This window comes from Ranitomeya imitator, chromosome 6 (assembly GCF_032444005.1).
Source record: "Ranitomeya imitator isolate aRanImi1 chromosome 6, aRanImi1.pri, whole genome shotgun sequence".
NCBI lineage: Eukaryota > Metazoa > Chordata > Amphibia > Anura > Dendrobatidae > Ranitomeya > Ranitomeya imitator.
In genome coordinates this window covers 573488359-573506845 of record NC_091287.1, presented here as the reverse complement: position 1 = coordinate 573506845, position 18487 = coordinate 573488359, and the positions used below count along the sequence as shown (strand labels likewise).

The 18487-nt window shown below is 52.9% G+C and overlaps 1 protein-coding gene across 1 annotated transcript in view; it reads left to right on the top strand.

The window, feature by feature from the left end:
• The window catches only part of FAM83H (family with sequence similarity 83 member H), a 73433-nt gene that overhangs the window by 50707 nt on the left and 4239 nt on the right, over positions 1-18487 (top strand). The window contains exon 3 of the mRNA XM_069732142.1: positions 7215-7379. Within this exon, the coding sequence (XP_069588243.1) occupies positions 7215-7379 (165 nt within the window). The remainder of the gene's footprint in view (positions 1-7214; positions 7380-18487) is intronic.

Sequence of the window (18487 nt, the reverse complement as noted above, 5' to 3'; positions counted from 1 at the left end):
CCAGGCTCCTCCGTTCTCCTTTTCCTTCCAGGTTCCTCTGTTCTTTTACTCCTTCGAGGCTCCTCTGTTCTCCTCCTCCTTCCAGGCTCCTCCGTTCTCCTACTCCTTCCAGACTCCTCCATTCTTCTCTTTCCAGGCTCCTCCCCCGTCTCCTCCTCCTTCCAGGCTCCTCCATTCTCCTCCTCCTTCCAGGCTCTTCCGTTCTCCTCCTCCTTCCAGGCTCCTCCGTTCTCCTACTCCTTCCAGACTCCTCCATTCTTCTCTTTCCAGGCTCCTCCCCCGTCTCCTCCTCCTTCCAGGCTCCTCCATTCTCCTCCTCCTGCCAGGCTCCTCCGTTCTCCTCCTCCTTCCAGGCTTCTCTGTTCTCCTTCTCCTTCCAGGCTCCTCCATTCTCCCCCTTCTTCCAGGCTCCTCCATTCTCCTCATCCTTCCAGGCTCCTCTGTTCTCCTTGTGCTTCCCGGCTCCTCCATTCTCCCCCTCCATCCAGGCTCCTCCATTCTTCTCCTCCTTCCAGGCTCCTCCGTTTTCCTCCTCTTTCCAGGTTCCTCCATTCTCCTCTTCCTTCCAGGTTCCTCCGTTCTCCTCCTCCTTCTAGGTTCCTCCGTTTTCGTCCTCCTCCTCCTCCTCCTTCCAGGCTCCTCCGTTCTCCTCCTTTGAGGCTCCTCCATTCACTTCTTCTTTCCAGGCTCCTTCGTTCTTCTCCTTCCAGGTTCTTCCGTTCTCGTAATCCTCATTCCAGGCTCCTCCGTTCTCCTCCTCCTTCCCGGCTCCTCCGTTTTCCTCCTCCTTCCAGGCTCCTCCGTTCCCCTCCTCCTTCCAGGCTCCTCCGTTCTCTTCCTCTTTCCAGGCTCCTCCATTCTCCTCCTCCTTCCAGGTTCCCTGGATTTCATCCTCCTTCCAGGCTCCTCCTTTCTCCTCCTCCTTCCAGGCTCCTCCTTTCTCCTCCTCCTTCCAGACTCCTCCGTTCACCTCCTTCCAGGCTCCTCCATTCTCCTCCTCCTTCCAGGCTCCTTCATTCTCCTCCTCCTTCCAGGCTCCTCCTTTCTCTTCCTCTTTCCAGGCTCCTCCGTTCTCCTCCTTCTTCCAGGTTCCTCCGTTCTCCTCACCCTCCTGCCAGGCTCCTCCGTTCTCCTCCTCTTTCCAGGCTCCTTTGTTCTCCTCCTCCTTCCAGGCTCCTCCGTTCTCCTCCTCCTTCCAGGCTCCTCCGTTCTCCTCCTTCCAGGAACCTCCGTTCTCCTCCTTCTTCCAGGCTCCTCCGTTCTCCTCCTTCTTCCAGGCTCCTCTCTTCTCCTCCTCCTTCCAGGCTCCTCCGTGTTCCTTTTCCTTCCAGGGTCCTCCATTCTTCTCTTTCCAGGCTCCTCTGTTCTCCTCCTCCTTCCAGGCTCCTCCATTCACCTCCTCCTTCCAGGCTCCTCCATTCTCTTCCTCTTTCCAGGCTCCTCCGTTCTCCTTTTCCTTCCAGGCTCCTCTGTTCTTTTACTCCTTCGAGGCTCCTCTGTTCTCCTCCTCCTTCCAGGCTCCTCCATTCACCTCCTCCTTCCAGGCTCCTCCGTTCTCCTCCTCCTTCCAGGCTCCTCCGTTCTCCTCATCCTTCCAGGCTCCTCCGTTCTCCTTTTCCTTCCAGGCTCCTCCGTTCTCCTCCTCCTCCTTCCAGGCTCCTCTGTTCTCCTCCTCCTTCCAGGCTCCTCCGTTCTCCTCATCCTTCCAGGCTCCTCCGTTCTCCTTTTCCTTCCAGGCTCCTCCGTTCTCCTCCTCATCCTTCCAGGCTCCTCCGTTCTCCTTTTCCTTCCAGGCTCCTCCGTTCTCCTCCTCCTCCTTCCAGGCTCCTCCGTTCTCCTCCTCCTTCCAGGCTCCTCCGTTCTCCTCTTCCTTCCAGGCTCCTCCGTTCTCCTCTTCCTTCCAGGCTCCTCCGTTCTCCTCTTCCTTCCAGGCTCCTCCGTTCTCCTCTTCCTTCCAGGCTCCTTCGTTCTCCTCTTCCTTCCAGGCTCCTCCGTTCTTCTCTTCCTTCCAGGCTCCTCCGTTCTCCTCCTCCTTCCAGGCTCCTTCGTTCTCCTCTACCTTCCAGGCTCCTCCGTTCTTCTCTTCCTTCCAGGCTCCTTCATTCTCCTCTACTTTCCAGGCTCCTCCGTTCTCCTCCTCCTTCCAGGCTCCTCCGTTCTCCTCCTCCTTCCAGGCTCCTCCGTTCTTCTCTTCCTTCCAGGCTCCTCCGTTCTTCTCTTCCTTCCAGGCTCCTCCGTTCTCCTCATCCTTCCAGGCTCCTCCGTTCTCCTCCTTCCAGGCTCCTCCGTTCTCCTCCTTCCAGGCTCCTCCGTTCTCCTCCTTCCAGGAACCTCCGTTCTCCTCCTTCTTCCAGGCTCCTCCGTTCTCCTCCTTCTTCCAGGCTCCTCTCTTCTCCTCCTCCTTCCAGGCTCCTCCGTTTTCCTTTTCCTTCCAGGGTCCTCCATTCTTCTCTTTCCAGGCTCCTCTGTTCTCCTCCTCCTTCCAGGCTCCTCCATTCACCTCCTCCTTCCAGGCTCCTCCATTCTCTTCCTCTTTCCAGGCTCCTCCGTTCTCCTTTTCCTTCCAGGCTCCTCTGTTCTTTTACTCCTTCCAGGCTCCTCCATTCTCCTCCTCCTTCCAGGCTCCTCCGTTCTCCTCCTCCTTCCAGGCTCCTCCGTTCTCCTCATCCTTCCAGGCTCCTCCGTTCTCCTTTTCCTTCCAGGTTCCTCTGTTCTTTTACTCCTTCGAGGCTCCTCTGTTCTCCTCCTCCTTCCAGGCTCCTCCGTTCTCCTACTCCTTCCAGACTCCTCCATTCTTCTCTTTCCAGGCTCCTCCCCCGTCTCCTCCTCCTTCCAGGCTCCTCCATTCTCCTCCTCCTTCCAGGCTCTTCCGTTCTCCTCCTCCTTCCAGGCTCCTCCGTTCTCCTACTCCTTCCAGACTCCTCCATTCTTCTCTTTCCAGGCTCCTCCCCCGTCTCCTCCTCCTTCCAGGCTCCTCCATTCTCCTCCTCCTGCCAGGCTCCTCCGTTCTCCTCCTCCTTCCAGGCTTCTCTGTTCTCCTTCTCCTTCCAGGCTCCTCCATTCTCCCCCTTCTTCCAGGCTCCTCCATTCTCCTCATCCTTCCAGGCTCCTCTGTTCTCCTTGTGCTTCCCGGCTCCTCCATTCTCCCCCTCCATCCAGGCTCCTCCATTCTTCTCCTCCTTCCAGGCTCCTCCGTTTTCCTCCTCTTTCCAGGTTCCTCCATTCTCCTCTTCCTTCCAGGTTCCTCCGTTCTCCTCCTCCTTCTAGGTTCCTCCGTTTTCGTCCTCCTCCTCCTCCTCCTTCCAGGCTCCTCCGTTCTCCTCCTTTGAGGCTCCTCCATTCACTTCTTCTTTCCAGGCTCCTTCGTTCTTCTCCTTCCAGGTTCTTCCGTTCTCGTAATCCTCATTCCAGGCTCCTCCGTTCTCCTCCTCCTTCCCGGCTCCTCCGTTTTCCTCCTCCTTCCAGGCTCCTCCGTTCCCCTCCTCCTTCCAGGCTCCTCCGTTCTCTTCCTCTTTCCAGGCTCCTCCATTCTCCTCCTCCTTCCAGGTTCCCTGGATTTCATCCTCCTTCCAGGCTCCTCCTTTCTCCTCCTCCTTCCAGGCTCCTCCTTTCTCCTCCTCCTTCCAGACTCCTCCGTTCACCTCCTTCCAGGCTCCTCCATTCTCCTCCTCCTTCCAGGCTCCTTCATTCTCCTCCTCCTTCCAGGCTCCTCCTTTCTCTTCCTCTTTCCAGGCTCCTCCGTTCTCCTCCTTCTTCCAGGTTCCTCCGTTCTCCTCACCCTCCTGCCAGGCTCCTCCGTTCTCCTCCTCTTTCCAGGCTCCTTTGTTCTCCTCCTCCTTCCAGGCTCCTCCGTTCTCCTCCTCCTTCCAGGCTCCTCCGTTCTCCTCCTTCCAGGAACCTCCGTTCTCCTCCTTCTTCCAGGCTCCTCCGTTCTCCTCCTTCTTCCAGGCTCCTCTCTTCTCCTCCTCCTTCCAGGCTCCTCCGTGTTCCTTTTCCTTCCAGGGTCCTCCATTCTTCTCTTTCCAGGCTCCTCTGTTCTCCTCCTCCTTCCAGGCTCCTCCATTCACCTCCTCCTTCCAGGCTCCTCCATTCTCTTCCTCTTTCCAGGCTCCTCCGTTCTCCTTTTCCTTCCAGGCTCCTCTGTTCTTTTACTCCTTCGAGGCTCCTCTGTTCTCCTCCTCCTTCCAGGCTCCTCCATTCACCTCCTCCTTCCAGGCTCCTCCGTTCTCCTCCTCCTTCCAGGCTCCTCCGTTCTCCTCATCCTTCCAGGCTCCTCCGTTCTCCTTTTCCTTCCAGGCTCCTCCGTTCTCCTCCTCCTCCTTCCAGGCTCCTCTGTTCTCCTCCTCCTTCCAGGCTCCTCCGTTCTCCTCATCCTTCCAGGCTCCTCCGTTCTCCTTTTCCTTCCAGGCTCCTCCGTTCTCCTCCTCATCCTTCCAGGCTCCTCCGTTCTCCTTTTCCTTCCAGGCTCCTCCGTTCTCCTCCTCCTCCTTCCAGGCTCCTCCGTTCTCCTCCTCCTTCCAGGCTCCTCCGTTCTCCTCCTCCTTCCAGGCTCCTCCGTTCTCCTCCTCCTTCCAGGCTCCTCCGTTCTTCTCTTCCTTCCAGGCTCCTCCGTTCTTCTCTTCCTTCCAGGCTCCTCCGTTCTCCTCATCCTTCCAGGCTCCTCCGTTCTCCTCCTTCCAGGCTCCTCCGTTCTCCTCCTTCCAGGCTCCTCCGTTCTCCTCCTTCCAGGAACCTCCGTTCTCCTCCTTCTTCCAGGCTCCTCCGTTCTCCTCCTTCTTCCAGGCTCCTCTCTTCTCCTCCTCCTTCCAGGCTCCTCCGTTTTCCTTTTCCTTCCAGGGTCCTCCATTCTTCTCTTTCCAGGCTCCTCTGTTCTCCTCCTCCTTCCAGGCTCCTCCATTCACCTCCTCCTTCCAGGCTCCTCCATTCTCTTCCTCTTTCCAGGCTCCTCCGTTCTCCTTTTCCTTCCAGGCTCCTCTGTTCTTTTACTCCTTCCAGGCTCCTCCATTCTCCTCCTCCTTCCAGGCTCCTCCGTTCTCCTCCTCCTTCCAGGCTCCTCCGTTCTCCTCATCCTTCCAGGCTCCTCCGTTCTCCTTTTCCTTCCAGGCTCCTCCGTTCTCCTTTTCCTTCCAGGCTTTTCCGTTCTCCTCTTCCTTTTCAGGCTTTTCCGTTCTCCTCTTCCTTTTCAGGCTCTTCCGTTCTTCTCTTCCTTCCAGGCTCCTCCGTTCTCCTCCTCCTTCCAGGCTCCTCCGTTCTTCTCTTCCTTCCAGGCTCCTTCATTCTCCTCTACCTTCCAGGCTCCTCCGTTCTCCTCCTCCTTCCAGGCTCCTTTGTTCTCCTCTACCTTCCAGGCTCCTCCGTTCTTCTCTTCCTTCCAGGCTCCTCCGTTCTCCTCCTCCTTCCAGGCTCCTTCGTTCTCCTCTACCTTCCAGGCTCCTCCGTTCTTCTCTTCCTTCCAGGCTCCTTCATTCTCCTCTACCTTCCAGGCTCCTCCGTTCTCCTCCTCCTTCCAGGCTCCTCCGTTCTCCTCCTCCTTTCAGGCTCCTTTGTTCTCCTCTACCTTCCAGGCTCCTCTGTTCTTCTCTTCCTTCCTTCCAGGCTCCTCCGTTCTTCTCTTCCTTCCAGGTTCCTCTGTTCTCCTCTACCTTCCAGGCTCCTCCGTTCTCCTCCTCCTTCCAGGCTCCTCCGTTCTCCTCCTCCTTCCAGGCTCCTTTGTTCTCCTCTACCTTCCAGGCTCCTCCGTTCTTCTCTTCCTTCCAGGCTCCTCCGTTCTCCTCCTCCTTCCAGGCTCCTCCGTTCTCCTCCTCCTTCCAGGCTCCTCCGTTCTCCTCTACCTTCCAGGCTCCTCCGTTCTCCTCCTCCTTCCAGGCTCCTTTGTTCTCCTCTACCTTCCAGGCTCCTCCGTTCTTCTCTTCCTTCCAGGCTCCTCCGTTCTTCTCTTCCTTCCATGCTCCTCCGTTCTCCTCTTCCTTCCAGGCTCCTCTGTTCTCCTCCTCCTTCCAGGCTCCTCAGTTCTCCTCTTCCTTCCAGGCTCCTCCGTTCTCCTCCTCCTTCCAGGCTCCTCCGTTCTCCTCTTCCTTCCAGGCTCCTCCGTTCTCCTCCTCCTTCCAGGCTCCTCCGTTCTCCTCTACCTTCCAGGCTCCTCCGTTCTCCTCCTCCTTCCAGGCTCCTCCGTTCTCCTCTTCCTTCCAGGCTCCTCTGTTCTCCTCCTCCTTCCAGGCTCCTCCGTTCTCCTCTTCCTTCCAGGCTCCTCCGTTCTCCTCTTCCTTCCAGGCTCCTCCGTTCTCCTCCTCATTCCAGGCTCCTCCGTTCTTCTCTTCCTTCCAGGCTCCTCCGTTCTCCTCCTCCTTCCAGGCTCCTCCGTTCTCCTCTTCCTTCCAGGCTCCTCCGTTCTCCTCTTCCTTCCAGGCTCCTCCGTTCTCCTCTTCCTTCCAGGCTCCTCCGTTCTTCTCTTCCTTCCAGGCCCCTCCGTTCTCCTCCTCCATCCAGGCTCCTCCGTTCTCCTCCTCCTTCCAGGCTCCTCCGTTCTTCTCTTCCTTCCAGGCTCCTCCGTTCTCCTCCTCCTTCCAGGCTCCTCCGTTCTCCTCTTCCTTCCAGGCTCCTCCGTTCTCCTCCTCCTTCCAGGCTCCTCCGTTCTCCTCTTCCTTCCAGGCTCCTCCGTTCTCCTCTACCTTCCAGGCTCCTCCGTTCTCCTCTACCTTCCAGGCTCCTCCGTTCTCCTCTTCCTTCCAGGCTCCTCCGTTCTTCTCTTCCTTCCAGGCTCCTCCGTTCTTCTCTTCCTTCCAGGCTCCTCCGTTCTTCTCTTCCTTCCAGGCTCCTCAGTTCTCCTCTTCCTTCCAGGCTCCTCCGTTCTTCTCTTCCTTCCAGGCTCCTCCGTTCTTCTCTTCCTTCCAGGCTCCTCCGTTCTTCTCTTCCTTCCAGGCTCCTCCGTTCTTCTCTTCCTTCCAGGCTCCTCCGTTCTTCTCTTCCTTCCAGGCTCCTTCGTTCTCCTCTACCTTCCAGGCTCCTCCGTTCTTCTCTTCCTTCCAGGCTCCTCCGTTCTCCTACTCCTTCCAGGCTCCTCAGTTCTCCTCCTCCTTCCAGCCTCCCTCCGCTGTCTCCTCCAGATACATTTGTCCCCTTAACTCTCTGACAAATGTGATAGAATCTTATCTGGGGTCTTCAGAGCTCCTTGTTGGTAACTATCTCTCATTATTTGTGTCGTCTTCACATTTCAGGTCATTGGGATTGTCATGGACATCTTCACCGACGTTGACATCCTGTCTGACCTCCTGGATGCTGCCGCTCGGCGGGTTCCAGTCTACATCATCCTGGACGAGATGAACTCTCAGCACTTCCTTGACATGGCGTCCAAGTGCAGAGTCAACCTGAACTTTGTGGAGGTGAGACCCCCGGAGAAAGATGGCGCTCCGACCTGCAGTCGATGTTGTAGACAGGGGCGTAGCTACCGGGGTGCAGAGGCATTTGTCCCTCTGAGGACCTTCCACATCAGACCCCAGTTCATGGCACACCGTTGCTGGGGGCCAGTTCCAGATTGTGTTGGGCCCTGGAGTTTCATGATGCCCCTCTTCCTGCAGAGCTGTACGGTCTGGAGAGATCCAGAGATATCCATATTTTTCCTTCCATAGTTGATCCCCCGCGTGCACAGCGTTCTCTTGGGACTCCGACCTCACTGCAGGGGATCATAGCTCTGAGTTTGGAGGGGAATATTTTCTGCTATTTCCATGCAGCTGCTGATCCTCTCCTGGTGTAGTTACTGTCAGGGTGGGCCTTGCTTTTCTCTCCACCATCGATAAACACTGCACGGTGCAGCAGGGAGCGGCCGACGGTGCGGCAGCTGCTGAGCGTGAGCTCCCAGAATGCTCAGCGTCACGTCGTGGTGCAAAGGTCATCAGTACCTGACGGTGATCATACGAAACTGTAAACCCTGTTCAGACTAAGGACTCTGCAGGAGAATGTCACACATGTTAAAGGAATATGCCAGTAAAAGCATTGTATCCTCCTAAGGCAGGGCCTGAGGGGCAGATGATCTCCGGCCTCCCGCTTCCCTCGGCCTCTCGGTTCACCAGGTGCCCTTTTGCTGTGCTCACTTTGGCTTCTCTGGCTCTGTCGCTCATGGTGAGCTCGTGAATGTGTTTTGCACTGAACCAGAATCTATGGCTCCACAGGCTCTGATCGCGCCTCTCTCCCGGGCCTCTTTCCCCGGGCCTCTTTCCCCGGGCCTCTTTCCCCGGGCCTCTTTCCCCGGGCCTCTTTCCCCGGGCCTCTTTTCCCAGGCCTCTTTCCCCGGGCCTCTTTTCCCAGGCCTCTTTCCCACCGCCTCTTTCCCCGGGCCTCTTTCCTTGCGCCTCTCTCCTCGCTCTCCTCTCCTCGTGCCCCTCTTCTCGTGTCCCTTTTTACCCGCACCTCTTTCCTCACGCGTCTCTCCCTGTGCCTCTTTCCTCGTGGCTTTTTCCTTGCGCCTTTTTTTTTGCGCCTTTTTCCTTGCGCCTTTTTCCTTGCGCCTTTTTCCTCGCGTCTTTTTCCTCACGCTTTTTTCCTGGCGCCTCTTTTCTCACGCCTCTTTCCTCGTGCCTCTTTTCTTGCGCCTCTTTTCTCGCCCCTTTTCCTCGTGCCTCTTTACTCGTGCCTCTTTCCTCGTGCCTCTTTCCTTGGGCCTCTTTTCTTGTGCCTCTTTCCTTGCGCCTCTTTTCTCGTGCCTCTTTCCTCGCGCCTCTTTCCTCGTGCCTCTTTCCTCGTGCCTCTTTCCTCGTGCCCCTTTCCTCGCGCCTCTTTTCTCGTGCCTCTTTTCTCGTGCCTCTTTCCTTGTGCCTCTTTCCTTGTGCCTCTTTCCTTGTGCCTCTTTTCTCGTGCCGCTTTCCTCGTGCCGCTTTCCTCGTGCCTCTTTCCTCGTGCCTATTTTCTCATGCCTCTTTCCTTGCGCCTCTTTTCTCGTGCCTTTCCTTGCGCCTCTTTCCTCATGCCTCTTTTCTCGTGCCGCTTTCCTCGTGCCTCTTTCCTCGTGCCTATTTTCTCGTGCTTCTTTCCTCGCGCCTCTTTTCTCGTGCCTCTTTCCTCGTGCCTCTTTCCTCGCGCCTCTTTCCTCGCGCCTCTTTCCTCGCGCCTCTTTCCTCGTGCCTCTTTCCTTGTGCCTCTTTCCTCGTGCCTCTTTCCTCGTGCCTCTTTCCTCGTGCCTCTTTCCTCGCGCCTCTTTTCTCGTGCCGCTTTCCTCGTGCCTCTTTCCTCGTGCCTATTTTCTCGTGCCTCTTTCCTTGCGCCTCTTTTCTCGTGCCTTTCCTTGCGCCTCTTTCCGTGTGCCTCTTTCCGTGTGCCTCTTTCCTCGTGCCTCTTTTCTCGTGCCGCTTTCCTCGTGCCTCTTTCCTCGTGCCTATTTTCTCTTGCCTCTTTCCTTGCGCCTCTTTCCTCGCGCCTCTTTCCTCGCGCCTCTTTCCTCGCGCCTCTTTCCTCGTGCCTCTTTCCTCGTGCCTCTTTCCTCGTGCCTCTTTCCTCGCGCCTCTTTCCTCGCGCCTCTTTCCTCGTGCCTCTTTCCTCGTGCCTTTCTTCGTGCCTCTTTCCTCGTGCCTTTCTTCGTGCCTCTTTCCTCGTGCCTCTTTCCTCGTGCCTCTTTCCTCGTGCCTCTTTCCTCGTGCCTCTTTCCTCGTGCCTCTTTCCTTGTGCCTCTTTCCTCGTGCCTCTTTCCTTGTGCCTTTTTCCTTGTGCCTTTTTCCTTGTGCCTTTTTCCTTGTGCCTCTTTCCTCGTGCCTCTTTCCTCGTGCCTCTTTTCTCGTGCCTCTTTCCTTGCGCCTCTTTCTTCGTGCCTCTTTCCTCGTGCCTCTTTCTTCGTGCCTCTTTCCTCGTGCCTCTTTCCCCGTGTCTCTTTCCCCGTGCCTCTTTCCCCGTGCCTCTTTCCCCGTGCCTCTTTCCTCGTGCCTCTTTCCTCGTGCCTCTTTCCTCCTGCCTCTTTCCTCCTGCCTCTTTCCTTGCGCCTCTTTTCTCGTGCCTCTTTCTTTGCGCCTCTTTCCTCGTGCCTCTTTTCTCGTGCCGCTTTCCTCGTGCCTTTCCTCGTGCCTATTTTCTCGTGCCTCTTTCCTTGCGCCTCTTTTCTCGTGCCTCTTTCCTTGCGCCTCTTTCCGTGCGCCTCTTTCCTCGTGCCTCTTTTCTCGTGCCGCTTTCCTCGTGCAGCTTTCCTCGTGCCGCTTTCCTCGTGCCTCTTTTCTCGTACCGCTTTCCTCGTGCCTCTTTCCTCGTGCCTCTTTTCTCGTGCCGCTTTCCTCGTGCCTCTTTTCTCGTGCCGCTTTCCTCGTGCCTCTTTCCTCGTGCCTATTTTCTCGTGCCTCTTTCCTTGCGCCTCTTTTCTCGTGCCTCTTTCCTTGCGCCTCTTTCCTTGCGCCTCTTTCCTTGCGCCTCTTTCCTCGTGCCTCTTTCCTCGTGCCTCTTTCCTCGTGCCTCTTTCCTTGTGCCTTTTTCCTTGTGCCTTTTTCCTTGTGCCTCTTTCCTCGTGCCTCTTTCCTCGTGCCTTTTTCCTCGTGCCTCTTTCCTCGTGCCTCTTTCCTCGTGCCTTTTTCCTCGTGCCTTTTTCCTCGTGCCTTTTTCCTCGTGCCTCTTTCCTTGTACCTCTTTCCTCGTGCCTCTTTCCTCGTGCCTTTTTTCTCGTGCCTCTTTCCTCGTGCCTCTTTCCTCGTGCCTTTTTCCTCGTGCCTTTTTCCTCGTGCCTCTTTCCTTGTGCCTCTTTCCTTGTACCTCTTTCCTTGTGCCTCTTTCCTCGTGCCTCTTTCCTCGTGCCTTTTTCCTCGTGCCTTTTTCCTCGTGCCTTTTTCCTCGTGCCTCTTTCCTTGTACCTGTGAAAAAACAACACAAGAAATAGACCATAAAAGGGGATCACCCAAAGCAATGGATTAAATATGAAAATTACAAATTTTATTAGAATAACACTCATGGACATAGGAAACAACCACATGGAGCACACAATTAAAAGCATTTAAAATTGGTCACACATAGGACCTAGAAACATGAACAAATGGCCCATAATAGAACCCTCCTCCTAGATGCGATCCCTCCCCAAACACACTGTAATGGCTAATAATAATATATAGTACAGTGTAAGATGTCTGCATGAACAGCACTATTGGAATATAGGGTAAAGCAACACAACCTAAGAAGTATAGTTGTGACCATGATATATAATGCACCAGTCTGTGAATACCTCACACCAGCAGGATTACCTATGTAACACAAATAAGCAGATATGCAAAAAAAAAAAAAAATATAACCTTTTTGCAATAACATAAGACATAGACAAAAGCTTAATAAAGCATACACAGTGAATCAGATTGATCCCAAACCACACATATAGCATGTAGGTCTACTCCATTAAGGTATAGAGTTGTATATAATGCAGAGTTAGTTGTGTAGCGCTTCCACTGGTCTAGTCTAACGTGGTATATAACCTGTGCCATTAAATTGCAAAAGCTCCCATAGTAAGGGAAATAAAAGGATCTGCTGAGGAGTGAGGATTCAGATCACCAATAACAAGAAACCAGTATGCAAACCCAGGAGCTGTTCAAGCTCTGTACATAGCCAAGGGGGGTATCAACAGGAGGAGCAGAGACCCTACGCGTGTCGCCACACCAGTGGCTTCGTCAGGGGTAGCTCCTATGGAGATCCTGCGTCCTTATCTAATCGAGTAATTGCAATTTAAGCAGTTGCAGCTGTGCTGCTTACCAGAGGCCGGCATGTGTTCCATCACCCAGTGATTCCAGAGGCGGTGCTTAGTGAGCTAAGCAAACATGTGAGCCTGGAGGGCTCCCCCCCTCCTCCTACCTTCCTCACCATGCCCTTGGAGTGGTTGCCATAGCACCATGTAAATACTGCAATCCCTGGATTAACCAGTGTGCACACGTCAGGAGATTCCTCCTGCTGTGTGTCGTCACACTTTCAGTCCTGTTACCATAGTCACCAGATGTATACAGAAACTGAGGAGCACAGCAGCACCTACAGAGTCTATACCAATATGTCTTGCCGCACCTTATCGCTTCAGTGTGAATCACACCACTACATACTGGCGGCACAGGAATATAAAAGAGCTCTCCCTGTTAAACGTCATACTGATTATAACGTGTTTTTGCAAGGTGATAATTAAACCGTGCAGCAGTCAGTGGACCCATCAAAGCGCATATGCAGAAGAGGATAACTACCATCTTTTATCATCACACCCTCAATACAAATGCCAAGATTCCTCATAGGCACACAAAAGGGGCAAATTTAAGTGGATACAACCTCCTTAAGATTTCAGTAATGCGTGTGCCTGTGGGGTTTCACCCCATTTGACCCCCATATTAGTTGGGGTTATTTAGCCATGGACCCCAATACCATCAGTGCAACACGCACTGAATATCACTCATGAACATTAGTGAGCTCATTGGTGTACACACGCCTGGTGGTCGCTCCCCACTTTATAGCATCATACCCCTGATACACTTGCCATAAACGCTTAGTGCGTGCCCAATACGGACAACCAAACACTGTACATATAGGTAAGCACAGCCTCCGCTACATTAAAACGGCACGAACACATAAAGAAAATCCTCACGTTACAAGCCCTGATCATTGAAATTAAATAAACATGGACATTAGTATCACTGATATGGTATACAGTGTAGTAAGAATCCTCAGGAACCCATGTAGATCTCCACTACTTAGGGGTCAACCTTCATACAGTGGGGATACCAATTATCCAGCATATATTGAAACGGGGAAAGGACCGTCAATACAGTAGAGATAAATATGTGTACATAGAGGTAATGTTCATAATACAAACGGATCACGGCGAGCCAAATTGGATGTCCGTAAGCACTGGATACTGCTATTCTCAAATTACAAAGGGATTTTTTGAGGGTCAAATGTCTCCGAGAGTGGACAGACCGAGACTCCAACCAAGAAGTAACATCAGAGGAGATTGACTCCAGAGCCACATATTAGACTTCACTATCAAAGCCATGGGATTATAGACACCATAGTTACCACAGAACAGTTCAAAGGCGCATTTTTTTAGAGAACCTAGGTTTATTACCAAAACCAGCCACCAACTACCAATATGCAGGCCCCAATGTCCCCATATCTCATGGAGGATATAGAGCACTCATATCATGGCAGGTGCAAATGTAGCTGGGGGTGGGAGGGTGTGGGGGGGGGGGGTTGAATACTATGCTGTTCACGCAGACATTTGGTCAGTTACCTCATACCACCCTTAAGAAGATCATACTGTTCATGCAGAGATCAAGACCTGGTAAACAGGGAGGTAAGATTACAAGCTTATCATGAACCTGCTCAGGCCTTCTTTCAATCCTGTACATATACGCTTGAGCATAGTCTCAGACAAAAGGGCTTCAATTGCTTATTCAAACCCAAAACCTATGGAATACGGTTTCAAGATTGTTTATAAAACCCTGTGAACAATAGATCTTCATTAAGTCCAAATGGGGTTTGACTATTCAAATTGAAAATCCATTTAGACTCTCGTCTGAGCAGTTCGAGCGTGATGTCTCCACCTCTGATGTCTGGTTGAACAGATTCCAGGCCCACGATCTTAATTCCTCTGCTCTGTGAATTATGTGTCGACAGAAAGTGCGATGCCACAGAGGACAATGTTTTGCCCTTTTCCAAGTCCTTCTTTGCCGTTGTTATAGTTGAAAGATGTTGTTGTATTCTTCTTTTTAACTCCTGTGTTGTTTGGCCAACATATGTCTTTCGGCATGGGCAGATGAGGGCATAGACCAAATTACGTCATTTGCAGTTGAAATACGTTTTCACAGCCATCTGTAATGAGGGGGAAAGAGATGAGAAGAACATTTCATTACTGCCAATAAACGGGCATATACTACAATTGCCACAAGGAAATGTGCCAGTAAGCCTAATTCCTCTGTTCAGCCTAGTTACCTGGCGTTTAAAGTGGCTGTGACTCAAACAGTCTTTCAGATTTTTTGGTCTTCTCGCTATCAGGCTTGGCCGTTCAGATATGTGTGGTTTTAGTTTAGGTTCACTACAAAGGATCCCCCTCGTGCCTCTTTCCTTGTGCCTTTTTCCTTGTGCCTTTTTCCTTGTGCCTCTTTCCTCGTGCCTCTTTCCTCGTGCCTCTTTCCTCGTGCCTTTTTCCTCGTGCCTCTTTCCTCGTGCCTCTTTCCTCGTGCCTTTTTCCTCGTGCCTCTTTCCTCGTGCCTTTTTCCTCGTGCCTTTTTCCTCGTGCCTCTTTCCTTGTACCTCTTTCCTCGTGCCTCTTTCCTCGTGCCTTTTTTCTCGTGCCTCTTTCCTCGTGCCTTTTTCCTCGTGCCTCTTTCCTTGTACCTCTTTCCTTGTACCTCTTTCCTCGTGCCTCTTTCCTCGTGCCTTTTTCCTCGTGCCTTTTTCCTCGTGCCTTTTTCCTCGTGCCTTTTTCCTCGTGCCTCTTTCCTTGTACCTCTTTCCTTGTGCCTCTTTCCTTGCGCCTCTTTCCTTGCGCCTCTTTCCTTACACCTCTTTCCTTAAGCCTCTCTCCTCTCCGAGCTAGGGATGGTGGACTCCTCCCCTCCCATTGGCACAGGCGATGCTTTTGGTTCTTACTGGCCGACATTGTTCTTCTGTTTCCAGGCCTATTGTGCACGGACTCCACCACCTCTGACCTCTCTTGTATCAGATCGGTGGCCATTGGTCTGATGGGGCCCCCTCACAGCCCGCTCCCCTGGGCATGTATAGACTGAATTGGGCACCTCCTCGGTGCTCTCTGCAGAGTCGTCTGTGGGGTTTCTTCACTTCGATACTTGGGTACCAACTCATGCGCCACAAGACCAGTGAATGCCAGCAGTATGGTTGTCCCAAGAGTCCATGGCGCTTTCTCCACTGCTGCTGCTCCTTTCCTGCTCCACTTACACCGCTCCTAAAATGAGAAGAGGGAAACCTTTAGTCCACAATGGCGCTTCCTGCACAGGAGCTTTGTCTACTGGACACGGCCTTCATTATAACTTTTATGTCAAAATCCATAGTGAAAATAAAAAACTCTGTAATTTCTCTTATCAGAAAAAAACTTGCTTCTTTCACTCTCATTTCTGGATTCAGTGAAGAAAGAAGCTCCACTAGTGAGAGAATCTTATAAACGACATTGTCTCCTATGTAATGGGAGGGGCCTGAATCAGAGGGGGCAGGGCTAGAAGCAGTCACAGGAAGGGGGAGGAGCTAGAGGCAGTCATAGGGGAAAAGCTAAAATCTACCAGAGGGGAGGAGCTAGAGGCAGTCATATAGGGGAGGAGCTAAAGGCAGGCAGAGAGGGAGAGGAGCTAGAGGCAGACACATAGAGGTAGTAGCTAGAGGCAGTCATATATGGGGAGAAGCTAAAATCAGACAGAGGGGGAGGAGCCAGAGTCAGTCATATAGGGGAAGAGCTAAAGGCAGGGGGAGGAGCTAGAGACAGTCATATTGGGGAAGAGCTAAAGGCAGGGGGAGGAGCTAGAGACAGTCATACTGGGAGGAGCTAGAGACAGTCATATAGGGGAAGAGCTAAAGGCAGGGGGGAGGAGCTAAAGGCAGGCAGAGAGGGAGAGGAGCTAGAGGCAGTCATATATGGGGAGAAGCTAAAATCAGACAGAGGGGGAGGAGCCAGAGTCAGTCATATAGGGGAAGAGCTAAAGGCAGGGGGAGGAGCTAGAGACAGTCATATACTGGGAGGAGCTAGAGACAGTCATATAGGGGAAGAGCTAAAGGCAGGGGGGAGGAGCTAGAGACAGTCATAGGGGAAGAGCTAAAGGCAGGGGGAGGAGCTAGAGACAGTCATATAGGGGAGGAGCTAAAGGCAGGCAGAGAGGGAGAGGAGCTAGAGGCAGACACATAGAGGTAGTAGCTAGAGGCAGTCATATATGGGGAGAAGCTAAAATCAGACAGAGGGGGAGGAGCCAGAGTCAGTCATATAGGGGAAGAGCTAAAGGCAGGGGGAGGAGCTAGAGACAGTCATATTGGGGAAGAGCTAAAGGCAGGGGGAGGAGCTAGAGACAGTCATATACTGGGAGGAGCTAAAGGCAGGCAGAGCGGGAGAGGAGCTAGAGGCAGTCATATAGGGGAAGAGCTAAAGGCAGGGGGAAGAGCTAGAGACAGTCATATAGGGGAAGAGCTAAAGGCAGGGGGAGGAGCTAGAGAGTCATATAGGGGAAGGAGCTAAAGGCAGGGGGAGGAGCTAGAGACAGTCATATAGGGGAAGAGCTAAAGGCAGGGGGAGGAGCTAGAGACAGTCATATAGGGGAAGAGCTAAAGGCAGGGGGGAGGAGCTAGAGACAGTCATATAGGGGGAGAGCTAAAGGCAGGGGGGAGGAGCTAGAGACAGTCATAGGGGAAGGAGCTAAAATAAGCCAGATGGGGAGTAGCTAGAGGCAGTCATAGGGGAGGGGCTAAAGGGAGGGGAGGGGCTAGAGGCAGTCATGGGGAGGAGCTAGAGGCAGTCATATAGGGCAGGAGCTAAAGGCAAGTACAGATTTCTGCTGCAAGTTCTTCTGTACCACTAGGTACAATTCTCCATGGACCATTATTGGCACCACCCGTCCCCTCCGATTTCAGTAATGTGACAACCTGTCTGCACTGAATACAAATGTTCCGGTGAATTGAGAATGTTGAGACTGGATGATCAGTCCTGGTGGAGAAAGAAGCGGTTTTGTCTTATCAGATCTGTTATAAAGTTGTTTTCTCGTGTTCTATAAGATAACTTGCCCCCGGCTGTCGGCCACCAAGCCCCCGGCTTCTTCCTGTGGCAGTATGGGCTGTCCTGGGCAGATGCTCAGCACCGGTCCTCTGGCTTCTGGGCTTCCATGTTCTTGGCACTTTCTGTCTCCAGCTCGGACTTCTTGGCCACTGGCACCGTCTGTTTGATGACCTTTTTTTGCCGCACTGTTGCTTGTTCTCGGAGCACCAGGAGCGGTCGTGGTTCACCAGCTGCTCATGTGGGTAATGGACTACAGTTCCCATCATGCACTGCTGTTCTCCTCTGCCATTAGTCTTGGCACTATTGCGCATTTCATATTGCACTCCCTCGCTGCTTAGCTCCTCACTTTGGTTCCCAGTTCTTGTACCTCTTGAAATCTTTCTTTATCCCTCCTTTTAATATTTTTACATTTTCTGTGTGGATTCATCTCCTTGAAATTTGTCCCATCAGGAGAGAGGAGAGGAGCTTCTTCCCTGAAGGTGTCATTAATGGAGATTTTTCTTGCCACGTTTGTGTTTTTACTAAAGTTTAAAACAAAAAGTTTTTGACTAAAGTTTAGGCAAATAAGACAGTCGTTCTGCAAATAACCATAACCAGGGCTAGATGATGACCGCTGCGTGAGAATGACAGGAGCAAGACGATGTCCGGTGCGCGAGACTGGTCGGAGGAACACAATGACTGGTGTGTGAGAATAACCTAGGTTAAATGAAGACAGGTGTGTGAGAATGTTTAGAGGAAGATGATGATCGATGCGTGAGAATGATCAGGGCAAGGCGATGACTGGTGCGTGAGAATGTTCAGACGAAGACGATGACCGATGCATGAGAATGATCAGGGCAAGACGATGACTGGTGCGTGAGAATGTTCAGACGAAGACGATGACCACACAGTAAGAATGACCTGGGCAAAACAATGACCGCTGCGTGAGAATGGTCGGGGGAAGACTTTGACCGGGATTGGTGCGTGAGAATGACCAGGGCAATACGATAACCACACAGTAAGAATGACCGGGGCAAGACATTGACCACAGAGTGAAAATGTCAGTGGCAGGATGTAGATCAATGCAGGGCGATAACCATAGTGTTAGAATGACTGGTATAAGACTATGATCACACTGTGTGAATTACTGGAGAAAGACTATGACCAGAGCATGAGCATGACCGAGGCAGGTCAATGACCACAGTGTGAGAATGACAGGGGCAAGACGATGACCAGAGCATGAGAGTGACTAGGGCAAGACAATTATCACTGCTTGAGAGAGACTGGGGCAGGATGATGACCAGAGCCTGAGAATGACCTGGGAAAGATGATGACCACAATGTGAGAATGACTGGGGCAGGATGATGACCACAATGTGAGAATGGCCGGGGCAGGATGATGACCACAATGTGAGAATGGCCGGGGCAGGATGATGACCAGAGCCTGAGAATGACCGGGGCAAGACGATGACCACAATGTGAGAATGGCCGGGGCAGGATGATGACCAGAGCCTTAGAATGATTGAATGACTGGGGCAGGATGATGACCACAATGTGAGAATGGCCGGGGCAGGATGATGACCACAATGTGAGAATGGTCGGGGCAGGATGATGACCAGAGCCTTAGAATGACCGGGGCAAGACGATGACCACAATGTGAGAATGGCCGGGGCAGGATGATGACCAGAGCCTTAGAATGATTGAATGACTGGGGCAGGATGATGACCACAATGTGAGAATGGCCGGGGCAGGATGATGACCACAATGTGAGAATGGCCGGGGCAGGATGATGACCAGAGCCTTAGAATGACCGGGGCAA